The sequence below is a fragment of the Petaurus breviceps genome, unplaced genomic scaffold, assembly GCF_028583685.1.
Source record: "Petaurus breviceps papuanus isolate PSGF00001 unplaced genomic scaffold, PetGlider_PUasm1.0 90769, whole genome shotgun sequence".
NCBI lineage: Eukaryota > Metazoa > Chordata > Mammalia > Diprotodontia > Petauridae > Petaurus > Petaurus breviceps.
The window spans coordinates 13,509,522-13,528,270 of record NW_027187341.1 but is presented as its reverse complement, the minus strand read 5'-3'; the positions used below and the strand labels follow the sequence as shown (position 1 = coordinate 13,528,270).

The following is an 18,749-nucleotide window of genomic DNA, read 5'->3' as shown; positions in this document are numbered from 1 at the left end:
ACACACACACACACACACACACACACACACACACACACACACACACAACTAGCCGTGTGACCTTGGGCAAGTTACTTAACCCCAATTGCCCTCCAAAAAGCAAAAAAAAAAAAAAGTGCCAGAAGCTTCACTAAGCACTTTATAAATGTTATTTCATTTGATCCTTACAACAACCCTGAAAGGTAGGTGCTATGATTATACTCATTTTAAGGATGAGGTAAACTGAGGCAGATAGAGGTTAAGCAACTTACCTAGAATCACACAGCCTGTAAAGGAGCTACCCCCTACCAATTCACATCTGCCATTTCTTTCAATACCACAGGTTGTAATTCATCTGGGACAGGTGACCAATTTTAAAATTCATCCTTTTTAGCAAGCTGTTCTCTTTACTCTCTATTTAGATTAGACATCAAATCACCATGTACCATTTTGTTCTATTTTTATTGCCAGTCCAAAGGTCATACTCCTTGGCAGAGAAACAAGAATAAAAAAAAAAAGAATTGAGAAGTTCTCTGCTGGTAATTACTATTGTCCTGTATCCCATCCTACCCCAATCAGTGGTTCTATTTTTTTTTTGACCCTTAGTTTCCCCTCATTGTGACTTTTTAAGTCTTTTTTTTTGTCCATAGCATTACCAACCTCAGTCACTTTTGACCTTTCACACTCTTGATGTTCATTCTTACAATATTATTCCCTATATTTGTATTCTTCCTATCTGCCCTTACTTCCATCTTCTGTATATGTGTGTGTGCCTGTGTGTGTGTACACACACACACAGAGACACACACACACGCACACACACACACATAATTTTTAAAATCACAGTTGGCTTTTTTGGTATCCACAGTGGTCTTTTTAGATGACTCCAATTTTTTTTTCCCATTTTCATCAGAATTATTTCCTTTTCTTTACTTTTTTCCTTTCATTCTTTACAATTCACGTTTGGTCTGTGATATATTCTTTTTTTTTTTTTTTGCTTTTTTGGAGGGCAATTGGGGTTAAGTGACTTGCCCAAGATCACACGGCTAATTTTTGTGTGTGTGTTAAATGTCTGAGGCCGGATTTGAACTCAGGTCCTCCTGACTCCAGGGCCGGTGCTCTCACTGCGCCACCTAGCCTCCCCTCTGTGATATATTTTGATGACAAAAATCACTTTTCCTTCATCCTCCATTGACATTCAAATGCTTTCTACTTCTTGTTCCTGAATCCTCTTCTCAATATACAGTGTTCCTCTACTCTGTCCCCTTTATCTGTTTCCTTTCTTTGAATGAGGCCTACCCATCTAGGACTATAATCAACACATAGCTCTCACCCAGCAACTCTCTGTGATAACCTTCAAAGTCATATTTGATTTCTTGAGTTAAAACTTCAAGTTCTTTTTTATTGCATAAAATATGCATTTTGTGCCCACGACTTTTAGGCCATAAGTTTTGCTTCTGGCTCCTTTCATTTAGTTTCCTATGGTCTTTTGAGTATGTCAACTGCTATTCTCCTCTTTATATTATAGCTACTCTCCTCTATAGTATATCATTTAGTGGGTACTGTTGCATGGTGGAAAAACAGGCAGTTTTTTCCATCCTCCATCTATTTCAGTTTAAAACTCTTTTCATTAGACTTCTACAGCACACCAAGTAAAGAAATTCTTATCACCCTTCATTAGGTAGATTTCACAGCTGTTGAAAAGTCTGTTTTTCTGATATCTTAAGCTGTAGCTCAGAAATCCAAATCCCATTCTCAGAAACCATCTTTTCAGCCAACTGTTTACTTTCCTAAACTGACTTTCTCTTCTTCACCCCTTGCTTTCAATGAGGGCACACCCCACCCATGCACCTATGGGCGTTGATTTCTTGCCCAAGACTTTGTATTTTGGCATTGCTTTGGGGGTTTTTCCTTGAAGTATCATCTATGCCCACATGAATTACCAGAAATGGGTGATAGTCATATGTTTTGACAGTTTTGGGGGGAATGGCTAGGCTAGATGCACCCAAAAGACAAAAGACCCCTCTATTATTATCAAGTTAATAAATAGTTGCCTCAGGACATCTGAGCAGGGAATCAATCCCACTTGTCTTCTCCTGGTCCTTAATGACGTATCATTTACTAGTTCTTGTGATTCCACTTTGTCATGCCCTGGAAGATAAGCAGCTGCTCCCTCTTCAGAACATTCAGCTCCCTCTTCAGAACATTCAGCTCCCTCTTCTTCAGAAAGAGCTTAAAAATTAGGGGTTGTTGTTTTTTTAGGATCACAGGTGTTCCTTTGGCTTCCCTTCCTTCTCTGTGTGACTTTTTCCTACTTTTCAACTTCCTATCATAAGTCAGTCTTCCCCTCAGCTTCTTCATATCCTTTTTTCTATTTTTAATTTTTTTTTGCATCAAAGCCCTTCTTCCATCACTTAAAGTATATTTCATTTTCCTTGATAACCTATAGTGTACTGGAACATTTTTTGAACCCCTTCACCTTTGCAGCCTCCATTTTGAAATAGATGATTGGACTTAACCTTTCAACACTTCTCCTCATCCAGCACAGGTAGAACCATCATTCTTTCCAGATTATCTATACTACCCATCACTGGAGGAGAAATTCCTAAATAGTAAATCATTCCCAGTTGCAAGTTGAAAAGAATTCCAAGTCATCTACATCTCAGCCTTTGCCTCATCGGAGGAGATAGTTTTTGTGTTTTACCTTCAAAGAAAAAAGGGGAAAATTCATCAAATAAACATGAAGACCTCTGGGCCCTCCAGACTTTAGATTTACCTTCCTCCACAACCTCACAATGTACTCTGATGAAATGTTAGTATTTGTATGAAGATTTTCCTCAATCCCTAGGGATGAGAAACAAGCCTTTATGACAAGCTTGACCCAGGTTCTTCCAGTGGATGAGAAAACCACTAGGAAATTATTAACATTGATGAGCTCTCAATATAATCTATTCCTCTCTTATTGTCTCTCATTTGTGGAGGCAAAAGCCAGATATCGGGAAATGAAAAGGGGAATGATTGTCAAGGGAATAGGTGCTAAAGTCTGGGTTCAAGAAGCTTGGCATGAAATAAAGGAGTAGAGGACAATGGTAGCTAGACAGATAGCAGGGGCAAATGAAGTTTATTTTTAGAAGATAGGAGATCCCTGGCTCAGCCCTTTTCCTAAAATAATGCCAGCTCAGGAAAATCTTGAAGGAAATCCATCCATAGTAAAAAGAGTTGAATCATCTTTTGTCATCCTTCCAAATAATTGACAGTGACTTTTAGAGGGGAAAATTCAGCAGCAAGTAACTAACCCATTAAGAAGTCTTAAAAAGACTATGTCATCTGGCTTTCTGATAGTGAAAACCTTTTTCTCTGGGTCCTTAGTGACTCTTTTTCAAATATCAGAGAAATTGGAGTTAAGAGTTAGAGTTAGAAAAGATTTATTAGGTCATCTTGTTCATTCTCCTGCACTGATTCAGAATTGTTACTTGTAGTGCACTTCCTAGTCTCATGAGCTTTTTACGGTCTCAAGAAAATGGTATTCTCACCACTTCCTCTGGGAGACTATTTCACAGTCCAATGGATCCCACTATGAGGAAGCTCTTGATCCTCAGCCTAATGTTTTCTTCTTAGTTTATGCTTTATACACCCCTAGCATTTCCTTCTCTCACCCTATTCTTCCCATCCTCATTCATGTCTGTTTCAGACATCCTAAGTATCTGTTCTGATGAATTTATTGTGCATTTTGCAGTTCATTGCACATTGCATCTTTCAGGGTCAGAGGATCTTTACCCAGTTAAAGTATGAAGTCGCTTCTTAATATAAGAAATAGATCATTGAAATACATATTCTTTTGAATGTTCACATTGTCTTGAAATCATGGTTCTGCTCTGGAAAACAAAAGTAATTATTTCATGTTTCTTGGTTAGTTAAAGCAAGGGATGTTTATATTAAAAAAAAAAAAACAACCAGGGTTTGATTTGTCAACTTTATAAAATCTTCCAAAACCTTTGGTTTCTGAATTCAGCTTGATTAGCAATGATGGAGCTCAGATGACTGATATTACCAAATAGATAATTTAGATTATGGTCTGCTATAAATAGAAACAGATGAGTTGGAGAAGAAAATTGCCAGTGTTTAGTTAGTATTTTGTAGTAGTGATATCAATGGCTAATGATGATCATTCCCTGACTTAATTTTAGTATGTTAATAAGACTATATTGTATTCAAATTGAATTCCAATGAATAATATTGCTGGTGTGTTAGGTGATGTGGTAATGGGAGAAGAAGGAGTGATCACAGACCCAGATGGAAAACCAGCTGCCCGTGTTGCTTGTACTATTGTACAAGTGTTACAGCCCCTTATGAAGTGGCCATGATTGATAAAATTCAGATATTTAAAGACCCAGCTAGAGGATGGGCCTGTATCAGAGCACTCCTGTGGCTCTTTATGGAAGAAATCCATTTGTGTAGAGAAGCTGCTTGTATTGATATTGTAATGGAGCTGATGTACACCACAGAGAGAAGAGGAACTTGGAAACTATAAGAGACTTATCCCCATCACCATGTTTATTCATGATCTCCAGTTTTTAGATAACCTTCAACCTGGGGACTACAATGTCTGTTTTAGCAAGAGTGACATTTACTCTGAGAGTCGACAGACTGAGATTCGGGGATCAGAGTCAACTGTTGTATATGGCAGCCCAACCCCCAGATCAAATTTCTAAAATGATTGTGCTGAACTCCCTAGTAAATGTTCCCTCACATTGTTGCTGTTTGGTCATGTCCAACTTCTCCTGACTCCATTTGGGGTTTTCTTGGCGTGATTTGCCACTTTCTTATCTAGCTCATTTTACAGATAAGGAAGCTGAGGCAAGTAGGTTTAAGTGACTTGCCCATGGTCACACAAGCTAGGAAATGCCTGAAGGCAGATTTTAACCCAGGAAGATGAGTCTTTCTGACTCTAAGCCCAGCACTCTATCCACAATGCTACCTGTTTCTCACCTTAATCACATCCTAATGTTTAATTGTATTTATTCTCAGTCTTTACCATATAACATTAAAGCTAATATGTTAAATCAATTCAATGAAAGCCCACTATGTACAAGACACTTTTAAATACTATAATAATTCAGTTAATACAGTGAGGTATCTATGTTGTTGCCCTGTGCCTGTTCACTCGTGGGAGCCAGGGCATTGGGCACTGGGCAAGGCCTCCCTCAGGGCCTGGACCTCCTCATCCTAGTCCTCAGGCAGCTCCAGAACCCAAACACATCACACTCTATGTCCCACTGCCAGGTCTGTGGGTAACATGGGACCCGGCCTCACACTGCCGCTCAACAAAGGTAAAGTCAGGAAAGTCTTAGACAAATTTTACAAGAGGAAAGAAGTACACAAATGGGGCATAGATTCTGGCCTGGATGATCTTTTCCACTTTTCATGAAACACATAAAGCTAATGTTCCCTATGCTCGCTTATAAGGACAATCTCTGTAAAATCAGCCACTTAGAATTTCCACCCAACTGGTACCCAAAAGCCAGATCAATTCGGGAGGACACTGTTTCATGCTGGTCCTACCAGCAATGGGAAATCTCACCTTCCTATCCAGAAATACCTGGCTGCAAAGCCTGAAGTTTACTGTGGCCCTTTAAAGCTGTTGGCCTATGAGATATTAAAAAAGCATAATGTTGCTGGTGTGTTAGGTGACTTGGCAATGGGGGAAGAAGGAGTGATCACAGACCCAGATGGAAAACCAGCTGCCCGTGTTGCTTGTACTGTTGTACAAGTGTTACAACCCCTTATGAAGTGGCCATGATTGATAAAATTCAGATATTTAAAGACCCAGCTAGAGGATGGGCCTGTATCAGAGCACTCCTGTGGCTCTTTATGGAAGAAATCCATTTGTGTAGAGAAGCTGCTTCTATTGATATTTTAACAGCTGATGTACACCATGGAGAGGAAGTGGAACTTGGAAACGATAAGAGACTTACCCCCATCACCATGTTGAATCATGCTTTCCAGTTTTTAGATAACCTTCAGCCTGGGGACTACAATGTCTGTTTTAGCAAGAGTGACATTTACTCTGAGGGTCAACAGACTGAGATTTGGGGATCAGAGTCAGCTGTTGTATATGGTAGCATAACCCCTGGATCAAGACCTCATCCAGTATATCCTGCTAATCCTCTAGGTGAGGTATGTTTTCTATGCAGCCGCCATCAACAAGAAGCAGCAATTTGTCTGCACTTACCTGTTAGAGTTTGTGAGGCAGTACTGTTCGATTAAGCAGCTAACATCTGCCTGGCTACACCCTTATGCCTGGTGGTCCTTACTCCCACTGAAAAATATTAAGGACCTCATGGAACTGTAGACCATCGAAATTATTCTCAATATCATACCTGTTGACTAAGCTACCAATTTGTTCCCTGATGCCAGCCTTGTCCAAAACCTTCAGAAAGAACCCTACAGGAGCATCCAGAAGGTACACAACAGCACCAGGCTGATTCTCATGTCTGAATCCCAATGGATGTTGAACTTGGACAGTTTGCTCGTAGAAAGCAAGGCCAACTGTAGGAGTCTGCAAAGTCTACCTCTTGCGAAGTGATAGGGGCCAAGGCTGTTAAAGCCACTGTGGTGCAGAGTCTGGCTTTAAAATCCCTGGCCTTGGGGCGTCCAGGTAGCACAGCAAGTAAGAGCACCGGCTCCAGTGTCCGGATGACCTGGGGATCGAATCCCAGTCTCAGACACTTAGCACCCCCCTCCCCCCCAGAAACACCTGGCCATGTAACCTTAAGCAAGTTACTTAACCCCAATTGCTTAGGGGCGGCCAGGTGGCTCAGCTAGTAAGAGCACCGGCTCCAGTGTTGGGATGACCTGGGGATCGAATCCGGGCTCAGATACTTAGCACCACACCCAGAAATAACTGGCTATGTAACCTTGAGCAAGTTACTTAACCCCGATTGCTAAAAAATTAAAAATAAAGTCCCTGGCCTTGAAGTTGGTGTGGGCAGTTCCACACAAACTGAAGCAGCTGAGGAAAGAGAGAATAAAGCAGCCAACAGAGGAAGAGAGAGTCAAGGCAGAGGTTGGGAACCACTCAGAGAGGACAAGGAGGAAGAAAAATGACCCTAACTCTAATTAGATTTTTAGTTGTGAAGTAAAAACAACATCTATTTTGAATTTTTTTTAGTTTTTAAAATAAAATAAGTAAACTAATAAAACATAATGTCTGCCCCTTTGGCATATGCAACCAATCATCAATGAATTGCTTGAGAGCCAAAGCAGAGACTAGTAGAGAATATAACCAAAATGAAAGGTCTTAGCTAGAACGCCTGTTGATCCCTGTGTCTGTAATGGAAGGATCACTTCTAAGAAAAGAATTCTTTATCTTGGCTCATTGCATAATGAATTTAAATACTAGCATGCAGTCATTTAGCTATATCAAGCATGTACCTCTATAGATGTTGTCTCCCTTTTTCACCAGTTGCCTATTGGACATTTCAAATTAGTTATTCCATAGACATCTCCAACTCAACATGTCCAAAATTGAAATCATCTATTTCCTCAACTCCACTCATTTTCCAAACTTCCATATTTCTGCTAAGGGTAATATCATCCTTCTGCTCATTCAGCTTCTCAACTTCATCAGCTTCCTGCTTTCCTTCATTCCACATATCCAATAAGCTGCTAAATTTTAGCATCTTTGCCTCCATAATATCACTCACATCCATCTCCTCCTTGCAGCCCACATGATCCCCCACTCTAATTCTGTTCCCCATTGCTTCTTTCTTGGAATATTGCATTAAGTTCCTAATTGAACTCCCCATCTCAAGTCTCTTTCCCTTCTCTAATCTAGCCTCCACTCAACTGTCAAGATGATTTATTTTTTAAGCGCTGGTCTGACTATGTTACTCCCTTGCTCAAAAAATTCTAGTGACTCCCTATTACATCTACAGATATTTACTTTTCTGTTTGACATTTAAAACCTTTCATAATCTGCCTCAAACCTATCTTTCTGTCTATGGTCCCATCCCTATACACCGTAGTCCAACCAAATCATACTTCTAGTTGTTTTTCACCCACAACACAACATGACTTTGCATTGATCATCTCTCATGCCTGAAATACACTCCCTCCACACCTCTGACTTTTAGAACCACTAGTTTCATTAATCCTTTCCTGCTTGAGGGGTGGCCAGGTAGCACAGTGAGTAAGAGCACTGGCTCCAGTGTTGAGAAGACCTGGAGATCGAATCCCAGGCTCAGACACTTAGCACCCACCCAGAAACACCTGGTCGTGTAACCTTGAGCAAGTTACTTAACCCCAATTGCTTAGGGGCGGCCAGGTGGCTCAGTGAGTAAGAGCACCGGCTCCAGTGTCAGGATGACTTGGATCAAATCCAGGCTCAGATACTCAGCACCACACCCAGAAATAATAACTGGCCGTGTAAACTTGAGCAAGTTACTTAACCCCAATTGCTTTAAAAAAAAAAAAAAATCCTTTCTTGCTTTCCCAGGTATGACTGCTTTCTCCCTCAAAAAGTATCCTATGTTTATATTGTAACTGTTTCATACATATTGTCCCCTTCAATAGAATATAAGCTTCTTGATGGTAGATATTGTTTCATTTCTTTCCCCATGTATCTCCAGTGTCAAGTGTAGCATCTAGTACATAATAGGTACTTCATAAATTTTTGATTGGTTGGTTGAGTCCTTGTAGACTTTTGTCCCTAGAGTAGCTAGGCAGGCAGTTATTCCACATTGACATGATTAAGGTTTTGGGGCCAAATCCTTGTCTTTCCTTCCATCCCTCTTTTGAACCCTGTCTTTTGAATTCGGGGTTCAATCCAAATTTAGTTGAAAATACATACTACATGACAAAGAAAGCCAAGAATTGTCCTTCTCCAGCTAAGCACTGAATCTCCCAGTTCCTTCAGAGCTACACAAGTTGTAAACATGGTTTACTGTTAGTAGTCCATGGTGGCAAATGAATGGCCAAAACATAAACTATACTTGTCAGTCTTGAGTTGTTTCCAAAGAAAAGAGGACTTCAGCTCATTGATTGAGAAGTTATGGGTCTATCTCCTTTTTTATTTTTCTCCACCTCCCCTCACTCCATCTTGGTTTCTCTTTTTCCCAAGTGAGCAATAAACAGCTTGACCACATACCTTACTTTCAGGGCTACCATTCATAAGTGAACCAATAAAATTCACTGGGCCTTCCCTGTACTAAGATATTCTCTTTTCTTTGGTTTCCAGTGCTTAGCAAAGTGACTGGTATATAGTAGGTGCTTAATAAATGTTTATTGTTTGATTTTCAATTCTGGCTCAGAAGTCAGTGACATGTGGCATAAACTCATTTAGTTGGACTCAGCATCATTGGTCTTTGTCATTTCCTACTTGTTCCTTGAAAGCATGAATGGTTCTGCCTCTTTTTACTTCTCTTAATCCATTATTCTGTATTCCTCAGTGGCCCCCAAGAGACTTCCCTACCCACTCTTGTGTACCTCTTCCCTATTCAATTCAAAATGGTGATTCAGATGTCATCACTTATTATCCATGATATAAATATATCTGCTGATCCTGAAAATATTAACTACTTGGCCCTAGAGTTTGTGTTTCTCTTAATTAATAAAATCTTGTGTTTTCCCCTCATCCACCAAATCTCTTTTGTTTGTTATGAAACCACAGGAGAGTTATAGTCCTCACTTACTTTTACCTTCCTTCTCTTCCCTTCTAGGCACAAAAATCTGGGTCTGTTTCCCCTGGGTATTAGTTGTTCTTAACCATTCTGGAGAGTCTGTTATTGATAGAGCTCTGCAGGCTGCCTGACCCCCACTAGCTCTGGGAGAGGGAGTGCACTCACAATCTTTCTCAAGCTCTAATTGAGACAGCATAATCAGGAATCACCATATGCTGCCTCATCCCAAAGGAAATGAGTCCTTTCCCTGGGCTCCTTCTATACAAAATGTTCCATTCTGATCCACATAAACTTATGAATCTGTTCTGTATTTTGAAGTGATTTGCCATGTGACTCTCAGTTCAGCTTGCTGGTGTGTCCCTTCTAGGCACTGCCTGTCAGCCTGTGATTATGGATTCACCCATGACTAGAACACACTTTAGCCACCCATGTCCCTTAATGGTATCTAACTTACAAGTCTAAACCTACCAAAAACATTTATTCAACACCCAACAAACCTGTGTTCCTCCTTCCATCAGTCTCAGCCCTCTGTTGACACCTATAAGTCACCTTATCTCCTCTTCCATATGTGCTAAAGCAGGTGTAGGGAACCTGTGGTCCTGAGGCCACATGTGCCCCTCTAGATCCTCAAGTGCAGCCCTTTGACTGAATACAGACTTCATTGTCACCCCTGTGCTAACCCATCTATCCTTTCTGCTCTAAATCTCCTTCACTCTCGCTTCTTATCTACTCTTGGTTCATTCTCTACAGTTTATAAAACTTTCTCCTAATAACTCTGATCCTTGTAATGGCCCACAACTGAACAGTCACCATCTTTGAAGACCTTTATTTTCTTTCCATATCCTAAATCTATATCTTCCAATTGATTACAACCCCAGAAACAACTGCCCTTCTACTTTTTCTACCCTCCATTAAATTATCCTTTCCATGTACCTCCCTCCAAAATCTAGTGATTTCTCCATTTCTCCACCAGACTCCCAATCTCCTGATTTTTCATTAATCTATTTTACTTTAAAGATTAGCTTATTTTGGATAATATCCTTTCCCTCTAAGATCTGACCATGGTCTTTATAGAACCTGCTACTTTCTTTTGGATAGCACTAGGTAGCATTATTGCATTATTATCTAATAGATAGTACTTCAAGTATTGGACTTGAAATCAGGAAAATCTGAGTTCAAATCCTGCCTTCTTAAGTGAACCCCATCAAGTCATTTAACCCCTCTCAGCTTCAATATCCTGATCTGTAAAATGAAGGTAATAATAGCACCTGCTCAGTATTGTCATGAGAATAAAATGAAGTAATATACACAGAATGCTTTGCAAACTTTAATAAATGCCATCTATTATTATTACTACCCCACAAAGATAGAATTGTTCTTTGTTTGCCCATAAAGCTAATTCAATTAATTTCTGCTTTGCCTAAAAGCTGCTGAGTGAGATTGAGTAAGTCTGGGAAGATACGAGTTAAATTTTTTCCTTTAAAAAAAAAAACGAGTGCCTTTAAAAAGAACTAGAATAGTTTGGCCTTGATGTTTTAATATGTTACTGGCTTGTTGTACAAATTCCTCATTTTTAGTTTCCAGAAGAAAAGCATTTTCCCACCTTGTCTTTATCTACCTTCTGCAGTAGTGTCCAAGCATCTTTCCACACTTGACTTAAACCACAAGAACGACAATTATATCAAAGCTTCCCATTACCTTGGTCTTCCAACAGCTCCTATTTCCATACACACACGCTCTCTTTCTCTCCCTCTCCCAAGTTACTAACACAGTATTATAAATCAGTCTGAAACATGGTTTGCCAGAAAAGTTTCCATTCATACTCAAAATAACAACGGTATTAAAAGTAACACCAGCCCTATTTAAATATGGTTTCTGCTAACAGAGTTTAATCAGAACATGAACAAATCTTGAAATAAGTGACAAATTTGGCAGTTGGACAGAGTTATTCTGTGAGGTGGGAGCTGCAGGACGGAGACTGGGTTTCAGAATTGCTCCTCTGCTATTCAGGAAATAGATCATTTGTTCAGGAATAGTTGGCCCTCAGCTTTAAATAAAAGCAAATGAAAAACCTGTTTTATAACACTTAAAAGAACGGGTAAGTTTTGATCAAAATGTAAGAAAGTCACAAAAACATGTATTTTGTTTCTGCTTCTTAAAAGGAAATCAATGTGCTGACTGTGGCATTGGTCAACCAAGACCGAGAGAATAACACCGAGAAACGTACTCAAGGCTTAAAATCGGAGAAGGAGGCACTGCTCATCGGTAAGGTAGCTCTACCTTCCTCATGCCTTGTATGAGTACAGGTCAAAGCCCAGATGAAGATGTGCCTTTCAGTTTCAGTTTACACCCACGCAATCCTAAGACAGCCAAGGAAATATCCATATTTGGGGCTAGAATCACAGAGTGTTAGAGACAGATGGCATCTTAGAAATCCTCTGGGCCACCCCCCAATCCCCTTATAGTACAGGCAAAGAAACAAAATTACATAAAGGTTAAATGATTTGCCCAAGGTCAGGCAGCTAGTTAGTGGAATATATTTCACAACAGGCTCAGGACTAGGGTGCTGCCCCCTCCGTTTACTCTTTTTTAGGGGGAGTGAAGTCTAACCTTTAGTGTATTCTAGAAGAAAAATACTTTCAAATACACACAGCAAAGAAATGACAACAAAGTATTACCAAGAAGACCTTTGAATTCAGGTTTAATAAAAAAATTATAATTATCATATTAATTTTTAAAATAGTAATGGAGGATAATGACTTGAAAAGTTTTTTTTCCTCTAATTCAGTTGGAGCTGGGATTATGTTCAATGTTTAACAAACAGCTAGCTCTCCAAAAATGCATGGTGTACTTTTTAAGTTGAATCTGCATTAGTAACATTTTCTCCATCACTTTCTTAAACCTACACAATCAACAGAACAATAAATCAAGTCCTGATTTGTCATGCTTGCTGATTTCCAAGATGGCAGCACTCACATTGAAAAATTGAACAATCGGTTCTTGTGAGCCCAGTAAGACCTAACTCCAGGACACCCCTGCTTGGAACCAACCCAATCTTATTTTCAGTAAGAAAAGTTTTTCTTCACAAAATTGCCAAAGTAAACTTCAGCTCATCCCAAATTATTATAAATGTCAGGTTAGGGGATTCCAGAATAATGAGGCTTTTTCTTTGCTATCTCTGAACATTACTTGGTAATCTAATAAAGAAATGAAATCTACATGGCTAAACTAATTTGTCTGATAGGATCATAAACAACAATCACTGGCATTTATATCATTTTTAAAGCTTTACTAAGTGTTTCACAATGCATTAACTCGTTTGAGTTCTCCAACAACCCCATCCGTAGGGACCAGAGGTATTAGTAGCTCCACTTTCCAAATGAGGAAAGGGTAAGAGTTATTTGCCCAAAGTCATATATTGAGGAAAGGAGGGATTCAATATTTGAACCCAGGCCTTCTAATTTGGAGAACGGCATACTTGCCTTGATAGTATCAACTTCTGCATAACAAAGCTCTCAAGTCTATAACCCCTTATATGAGTCATTTCCAAATCATAGATTCTGAAATCCTGGATGAGGGCCAAAGACTCCCTATGACCTTTTAAGAATTCTCCTGACCAGAATCTGGACAGAGTATGCGTGGACCATCTGCAAAGTTTTAAAAGTTGCATCCCTACATTCCCTGAAGACATCAGGGACAGTTTGACCTGCAGAAAGAGCATTTTTTCTCTCAACATTTAACTGCCTACTGTATTCATTGGGGGTGCAGAGACAAAAATGAAATAGTCCCTGCCATCAAGGAGTTTATATTCTACCAGGGAAAAACAGCATATATATGTATAAGAAAATACAAAACGCATGCACAGTAAATAGGAAATAATTGCAGAAGGGATGGCACTAGCAACTGGGAGCAAGAGATTTATGGACACGTCATTCACCAGAGTTTACTTTCTGCGTCTTCATTGTTAAAACTAGGCTATATTCATTCAACAAAGAGAATTCTTGGTAAAACCTGTTTCTCTTCCTGTCAGCAGCCCATAAAGGTGTCGTACTATCTGTCTCCCTTCACTATAATACATGTGATTTGACTTATCACAAAAGAAGTACATATTTCACAGTGAGCAGGATTTCCTGGCATTCAAATACATAGGGACTAAATCTGTGATGTTATCACCATAGGGAACTTCCAGGTGAGGAAATACTCCCTACCAATGCAGATCAGCACCCTTCTGTGCAACTTAGGGTCTTAGGGAGTTGCCTAGGGCCCTGAAAGGTTAAGTCACTTGCCCAAGGTCATACATGTGTCAGAAACGGATCTTGAACCAAAGTATTTCTTGGCTCTAAGACCAACTCCCTATCCACTACACTATCCTACCTCTCTTAAAATAGGTGCATTTTTTAAAATGGCAATATTTAAAAGTGTCCCTCATTATATATTGCCCCTAAGTAGTAGCTGCCTAATCCCCAGCCTAAGCTTTACTCTTCAGTCATAGGAGACCTCCCCAAGCTATGTAATTAATATTAGCTTTGAGATATTGGAAGGGGCAGGTTTAAACCCAAAAATGAATTAGTACTGGGCTAGTCCTACAAGGCTTCTCTGACTCCAAACCCAGACCTGCATCTAGGCTGAGTGATAAAAATAAACTGGTTATTTGAGAGAGGGAGGGTAGGGGCAACATTTGCCTTTCACCTAACCATAGCAGGTGACAGTGAGCAGGCATCAATTTCAGTTTCCTGTCTAGTTCTGTCACATGAAAAACCAGGGTCCTGAATATCATGTGTCCATTAGGACACTGAGTCCAAAAGGAAAGATAGCTAACTTCCATAAAATTATTAATTTTTTCATTAGGGACATGTGAGTAATGTCTAGGAAATTTGAGCTTGGGGCTTTAAATACCTACTTTTCTATTAGGATGAATTTCTACTATTAGGATGAATGAAGTTTAAAAGGCACAGAACTCTCAGTTGGGAGAAAGGGAAGAAGAGCCCATCCTTTCTCTGTGATCCATGGTATTGATCTGAGCCTTGTCTTGGCAGTGACTGTAGCGCAGGGTTCCAAGTTTTGATTGGCTCCTCAGTTGCATGGTTAAGAGTGAGCAATGAGATCAGTGCTCGTGTTAGACAAATGGTTTTTCCATATTTGGTTATCTGGCAAAAGTAGCTCCTCGTTGCATTTTCAAGGCGCCTCATTCTCGCACCTCAAAATGACAGGTACACCGAGCCTTTAAGAAGCTGGCTCAGAAGGAATTAAATTTAAAAGATAGTCCAAACTTCATCCATCATATATAGATTTTTCAACTACAGGGTTATTGAATATGACATCAGCTTAGAGATACTCCAAGGAAAACCAATTATTTTTCTCTCCAGTGATATACAGCTGTAATAACATGCCAGGCACAAGCCTTATAAGACATGCTGATCTTCTCTCAGTTTTAGGAACCCCAAAGTGAACCCACATGTTGTTGATAACTGGTTTATTCTTATACTGGAAAACATGTCAAGTTTTGACAAATGATTTTCTTCTGTTCAGTGGGACAAAGGGGCAATTTCCCCCATCAGGACTTTAGGATGGACCTACAACAAATGACTTTACTCTGTTTGTTTCTATACAGTATAGACCACTCTGAAGTCAAGAGAGGGCTTTGATCCTTCTTGGGTTTTCTCCCTCCTTTCATAGTTCATTTCTTCTGAACTCTCACTAGAACGATACAGTCTATGGCAGGAGTTATGTCCTAGTACTTTGTTATGGCAGGGAGGTGACATTGGCTTCTCAAAGATTATACTACTTGAATACATGAGCTACGTAGTTCCTACCAGCTAGGGTAATTTCTTCTCTAATGACACTATTATCAGTATTGTTATCAAATAGATTGCATTATTTATATTACTTGGGACCTTAAAACCTTCTCTTATTAAGTGCCTACTGTATACATTGGGGTCGCAGAGACAAAAATGAAATAGTTCCTGCCCTCAAGGAGCTTGCATTCTACCGGGAGGAAAGATGTGCATGTATAAAAAAAATACAAAACACAAAGTAAATAGGGAATAATTGCAGAAGGGATAGTGCTAGCAACTGGAGAACAAGGGATTTACCATTTGTAAAATATTTCAGGGGCGGCCAGGTAGCACAACGAGTAAGAGCACCAGCCCCAGAGTTGGGATGATCTGGGGATCAAATCCGGGGCTCAGACACTTAGCACTCACCCAGAAACACCTGGTCACGTAACCTTGAGCAAGTTACTTAACCCCAATTGCTTAGGGGCGGCCAGGTGGCTCAGCGAGTAAGAGCACCAGCTCTTATGATCTGGGGATCGAATCCGGGCTCAGATACTCAGCACCACACCCAGAAATAACTGGCCATGTAACCTTGAGCAAGTTACTTAACCCCGATTGCTTTAAAAAAAAAAATATTTCAAAAGCCACTCTATGCAAGGTGATGTCATCCCAGAAAATTACCATGCTTCTGAACCACACTACGCATTCTATGACTTTTAGTAACTGACGGTATGAAATATGCTGAGATTAGGGAAGGCATATACTACTCCCTTTTATTGGTTGCCCTTACTCACACATCATGCTAGTCAATGAACAACCCTCTTCAGACATTGAATTAGTATCAACTCTTGCTTTTTCAGGGTTTTTGCCTCCCACTGTCAGCCCTTGCAGGCATTGCCACCCCCATTTGTTAGAAAAAAATGGGGCAAGGACCAGGAAGAAAAGCTCAGATCAAGTCACTATTGCTTTAATAAAATGTTTACTGGGAAGCTGATTAAAGTGAAACCCTGGAATGATCAGTGATTTAGTTTTTCCTGCGTGTCCTCTTTTGGCCCTTATCCTGCCAATTTCAAATGAATTATCTTTAGTCAGAAAAAACAAACTGCACCTATGATTTAGGTTTGCCACATTTTTTTCTAAGAATTTAAATCCATGTTAACTTGAAGCCATTAGGCAAAGGGCCCCCCAAACGAACTAACCACAGTAATAAAATGGCTCAGTGAGAGAATACTGCAATACTCTGCCTTTTCTTTTGAACATATGTCCAATTATACATAAAATTGTTCCCCCAGCCATCCGAGTCCTACTGACAATATGTGTTTTGTAACCCCAAATTTGGGACCCAAATCCTTGGGGCTTCAAAAGCCAAAATGTTACTTAGGATAGAGGAGAACATTTGCCTGTATCCAGAACTGCCACGGGTCTAGAGAGGTGGGAACCCAAATGGAGCTAGGGTGATTCCTGCTCTAATGAATCCCAAGTAGTCATAATGATTGATAAGCTCAGCCAAAGAAGTCCTCTTCCCCAACCCTGTCCCTTCTGAAAAACACCCGTAGAGTGGTTGGAATCTGGAGGGGGCCAAAGCCATGACCCCTGGACCTGCTGTAGTCCTGGCTGATTCTATAGGAGATTTAGGCTTGATAAGCCTATAATCATGGTTCTGTAGTCTCAGGGTAGAGGTAAATAATATGAACATTTTATGACCAGACAGATAGACCAACAGATAGAAAGAGTGGAATGGGAGCATTTTGAGTATTGGGACAGTTCCATGTTTGTCTTTCTCTATGTGCCCAGTGCAGTGCTTGGCTGAGAACGGAGCAGTACACTACTGGTGCCCCTGGCAGTTCAGTCCTATGACCTGGCCATCACCTGAGGACATCAGAATGTGCCATCATAGCTGCCAATGAGGTGTATTAGTACAAGACTTGATACTGTAGCTGTGGAAGGGTAGGGAGACATGCCCCGTGACTTACACGTCCTATATCTATGTGAGCTCCGTGGGGCTGAAAAGACAGTTTTCCAAACAAAATGATGCTCTGAATTCTTGGCAGCCTGGTAGTAGATAGAGTGAGTGGCTTAAAATTAGGGAAACCTCAGTTCAAACCCTACCTCTTACACTTATTAGGGGCATGACCATGGGTAGGTCACTTAACCTCTGATTGCCTCAGTTTCCTCAACTATAAAATTGGGGTAATAATAGCACCAACCTCATAGGGTTGTTGGTGAGGATCAGCTGAAGTATTATTTGTAAAACACTTGGCACTGATTTACGATAGGCACTTAGTAAATGCTTAGGCCATCCATTAACCTCTGTCTGCTTCAATTACCTCATGTGTAAAATGAAAATAACAACAACCACCTTCCAGGGTTGGTGAGAAGATAAAATCAGATAACATATGTAAAGTCCTTTATACAACCTTATAGTTCTAATATAGTCACTATTATGGGTGGTGGAGGCATTGTTATATTTTGTTGTTCAGTCACTTTTCAGTCGTGTCCTACTCTTTGTGACCCCATTTGGGGTTTTCTTGACAAAGATACTGGCATGGTTTGTCATTAGATTTTCCAGCTCATTTTACAGATGAGGAAACTGAGGCAGACTGTGTTAAATGACTTACCCAGGGTCATATAGCTGGTAAGTATCTGAGGCCAGATTTGAACTCAGGTCTTCCTGACTCCAGGCCACTTTGCAAGCTAGCTGCCATTATTATTTATTACTTTGCAAATCCTCAAAATTATTCGTCCTTATAAAAACAAGTTTGCCTAAGCAGAAAATTAGGTTTGCCAGATTCACTTATGACTAGTTCATGGAAACAAGTCCTTTGCTTTGAGTATGTAGGTGCATACTCACTGTGTATCTTATACATAAAACTGATGAGATCAAGGTCACTTACTTATTCTTCTCTGCTGTCAAATCGGAATCAGGAAGCCTTTGCCCATTTTAAGTACTCTCCCCCTTGTGTTATTTGCAATGAATGTGAAAGAAACAACAGAACCATAACTGTAGAGTCGGAAGGAATCTAAAAGGACATGTAGTCCAACCCCATGATTTTATAGAGGAGAATATTCATTGCCTCCCTAATGAAAACAGAAGGAGTTATGTTCTCGCATCTCGTTGTGGCATGGAGGTGACCTTGGTTTCTCAAAGATTATGCTACTTGAATACAAGAGTATTCAAGTAATGCCTATCAAGCTGGAAAGACTGAGTTTGGGCTTGGTAATGGACTGTTATTGATCTCTTGTCCGAGATCAGCCTAGCCAAGTCCAAAGAGACTCATGCCCATGTTGGCATCTGGTAATAATTCTTTGGGGGTAC

The 18,749-nt window shown here is 40.1% G+C and overlaps 1 protein-coding gene and 1 pseudogene across 8 annotated transcripts in view; both read left to right on the top strand.

The window, feature by feature from the left end:
- The window catches only part of ENOX1 (ecto-NOX disulfide-thiol exchanger 1), a 726,395-nt gene that overhangs the window by 685,652 nt on the left and 21,994 nt on the right, over positions 1 to 18,749 (top strand). For all 8 annotated transcript variants that reach the window (XM_069068688.1, XM_069068694.1, XM_069068693.1 and 5 more), the window contains one exon: positions 11,822 to 11,924. In XM_069068688.1, the coding sequence (XP_068924789.1) occupies positions 11,822 to 11,924 (103 nt within the window). The remainder of the gene's footprint in view (positions 1 to 11,821; positions 11,925 to 18,749) is intronic.
- Positions 5,051 to 6,379, top strand: LOC138146701 (ATP-dependent RNA helicase SUPV3L1, mitochondrial pseudogene; annotated as a pseudogene).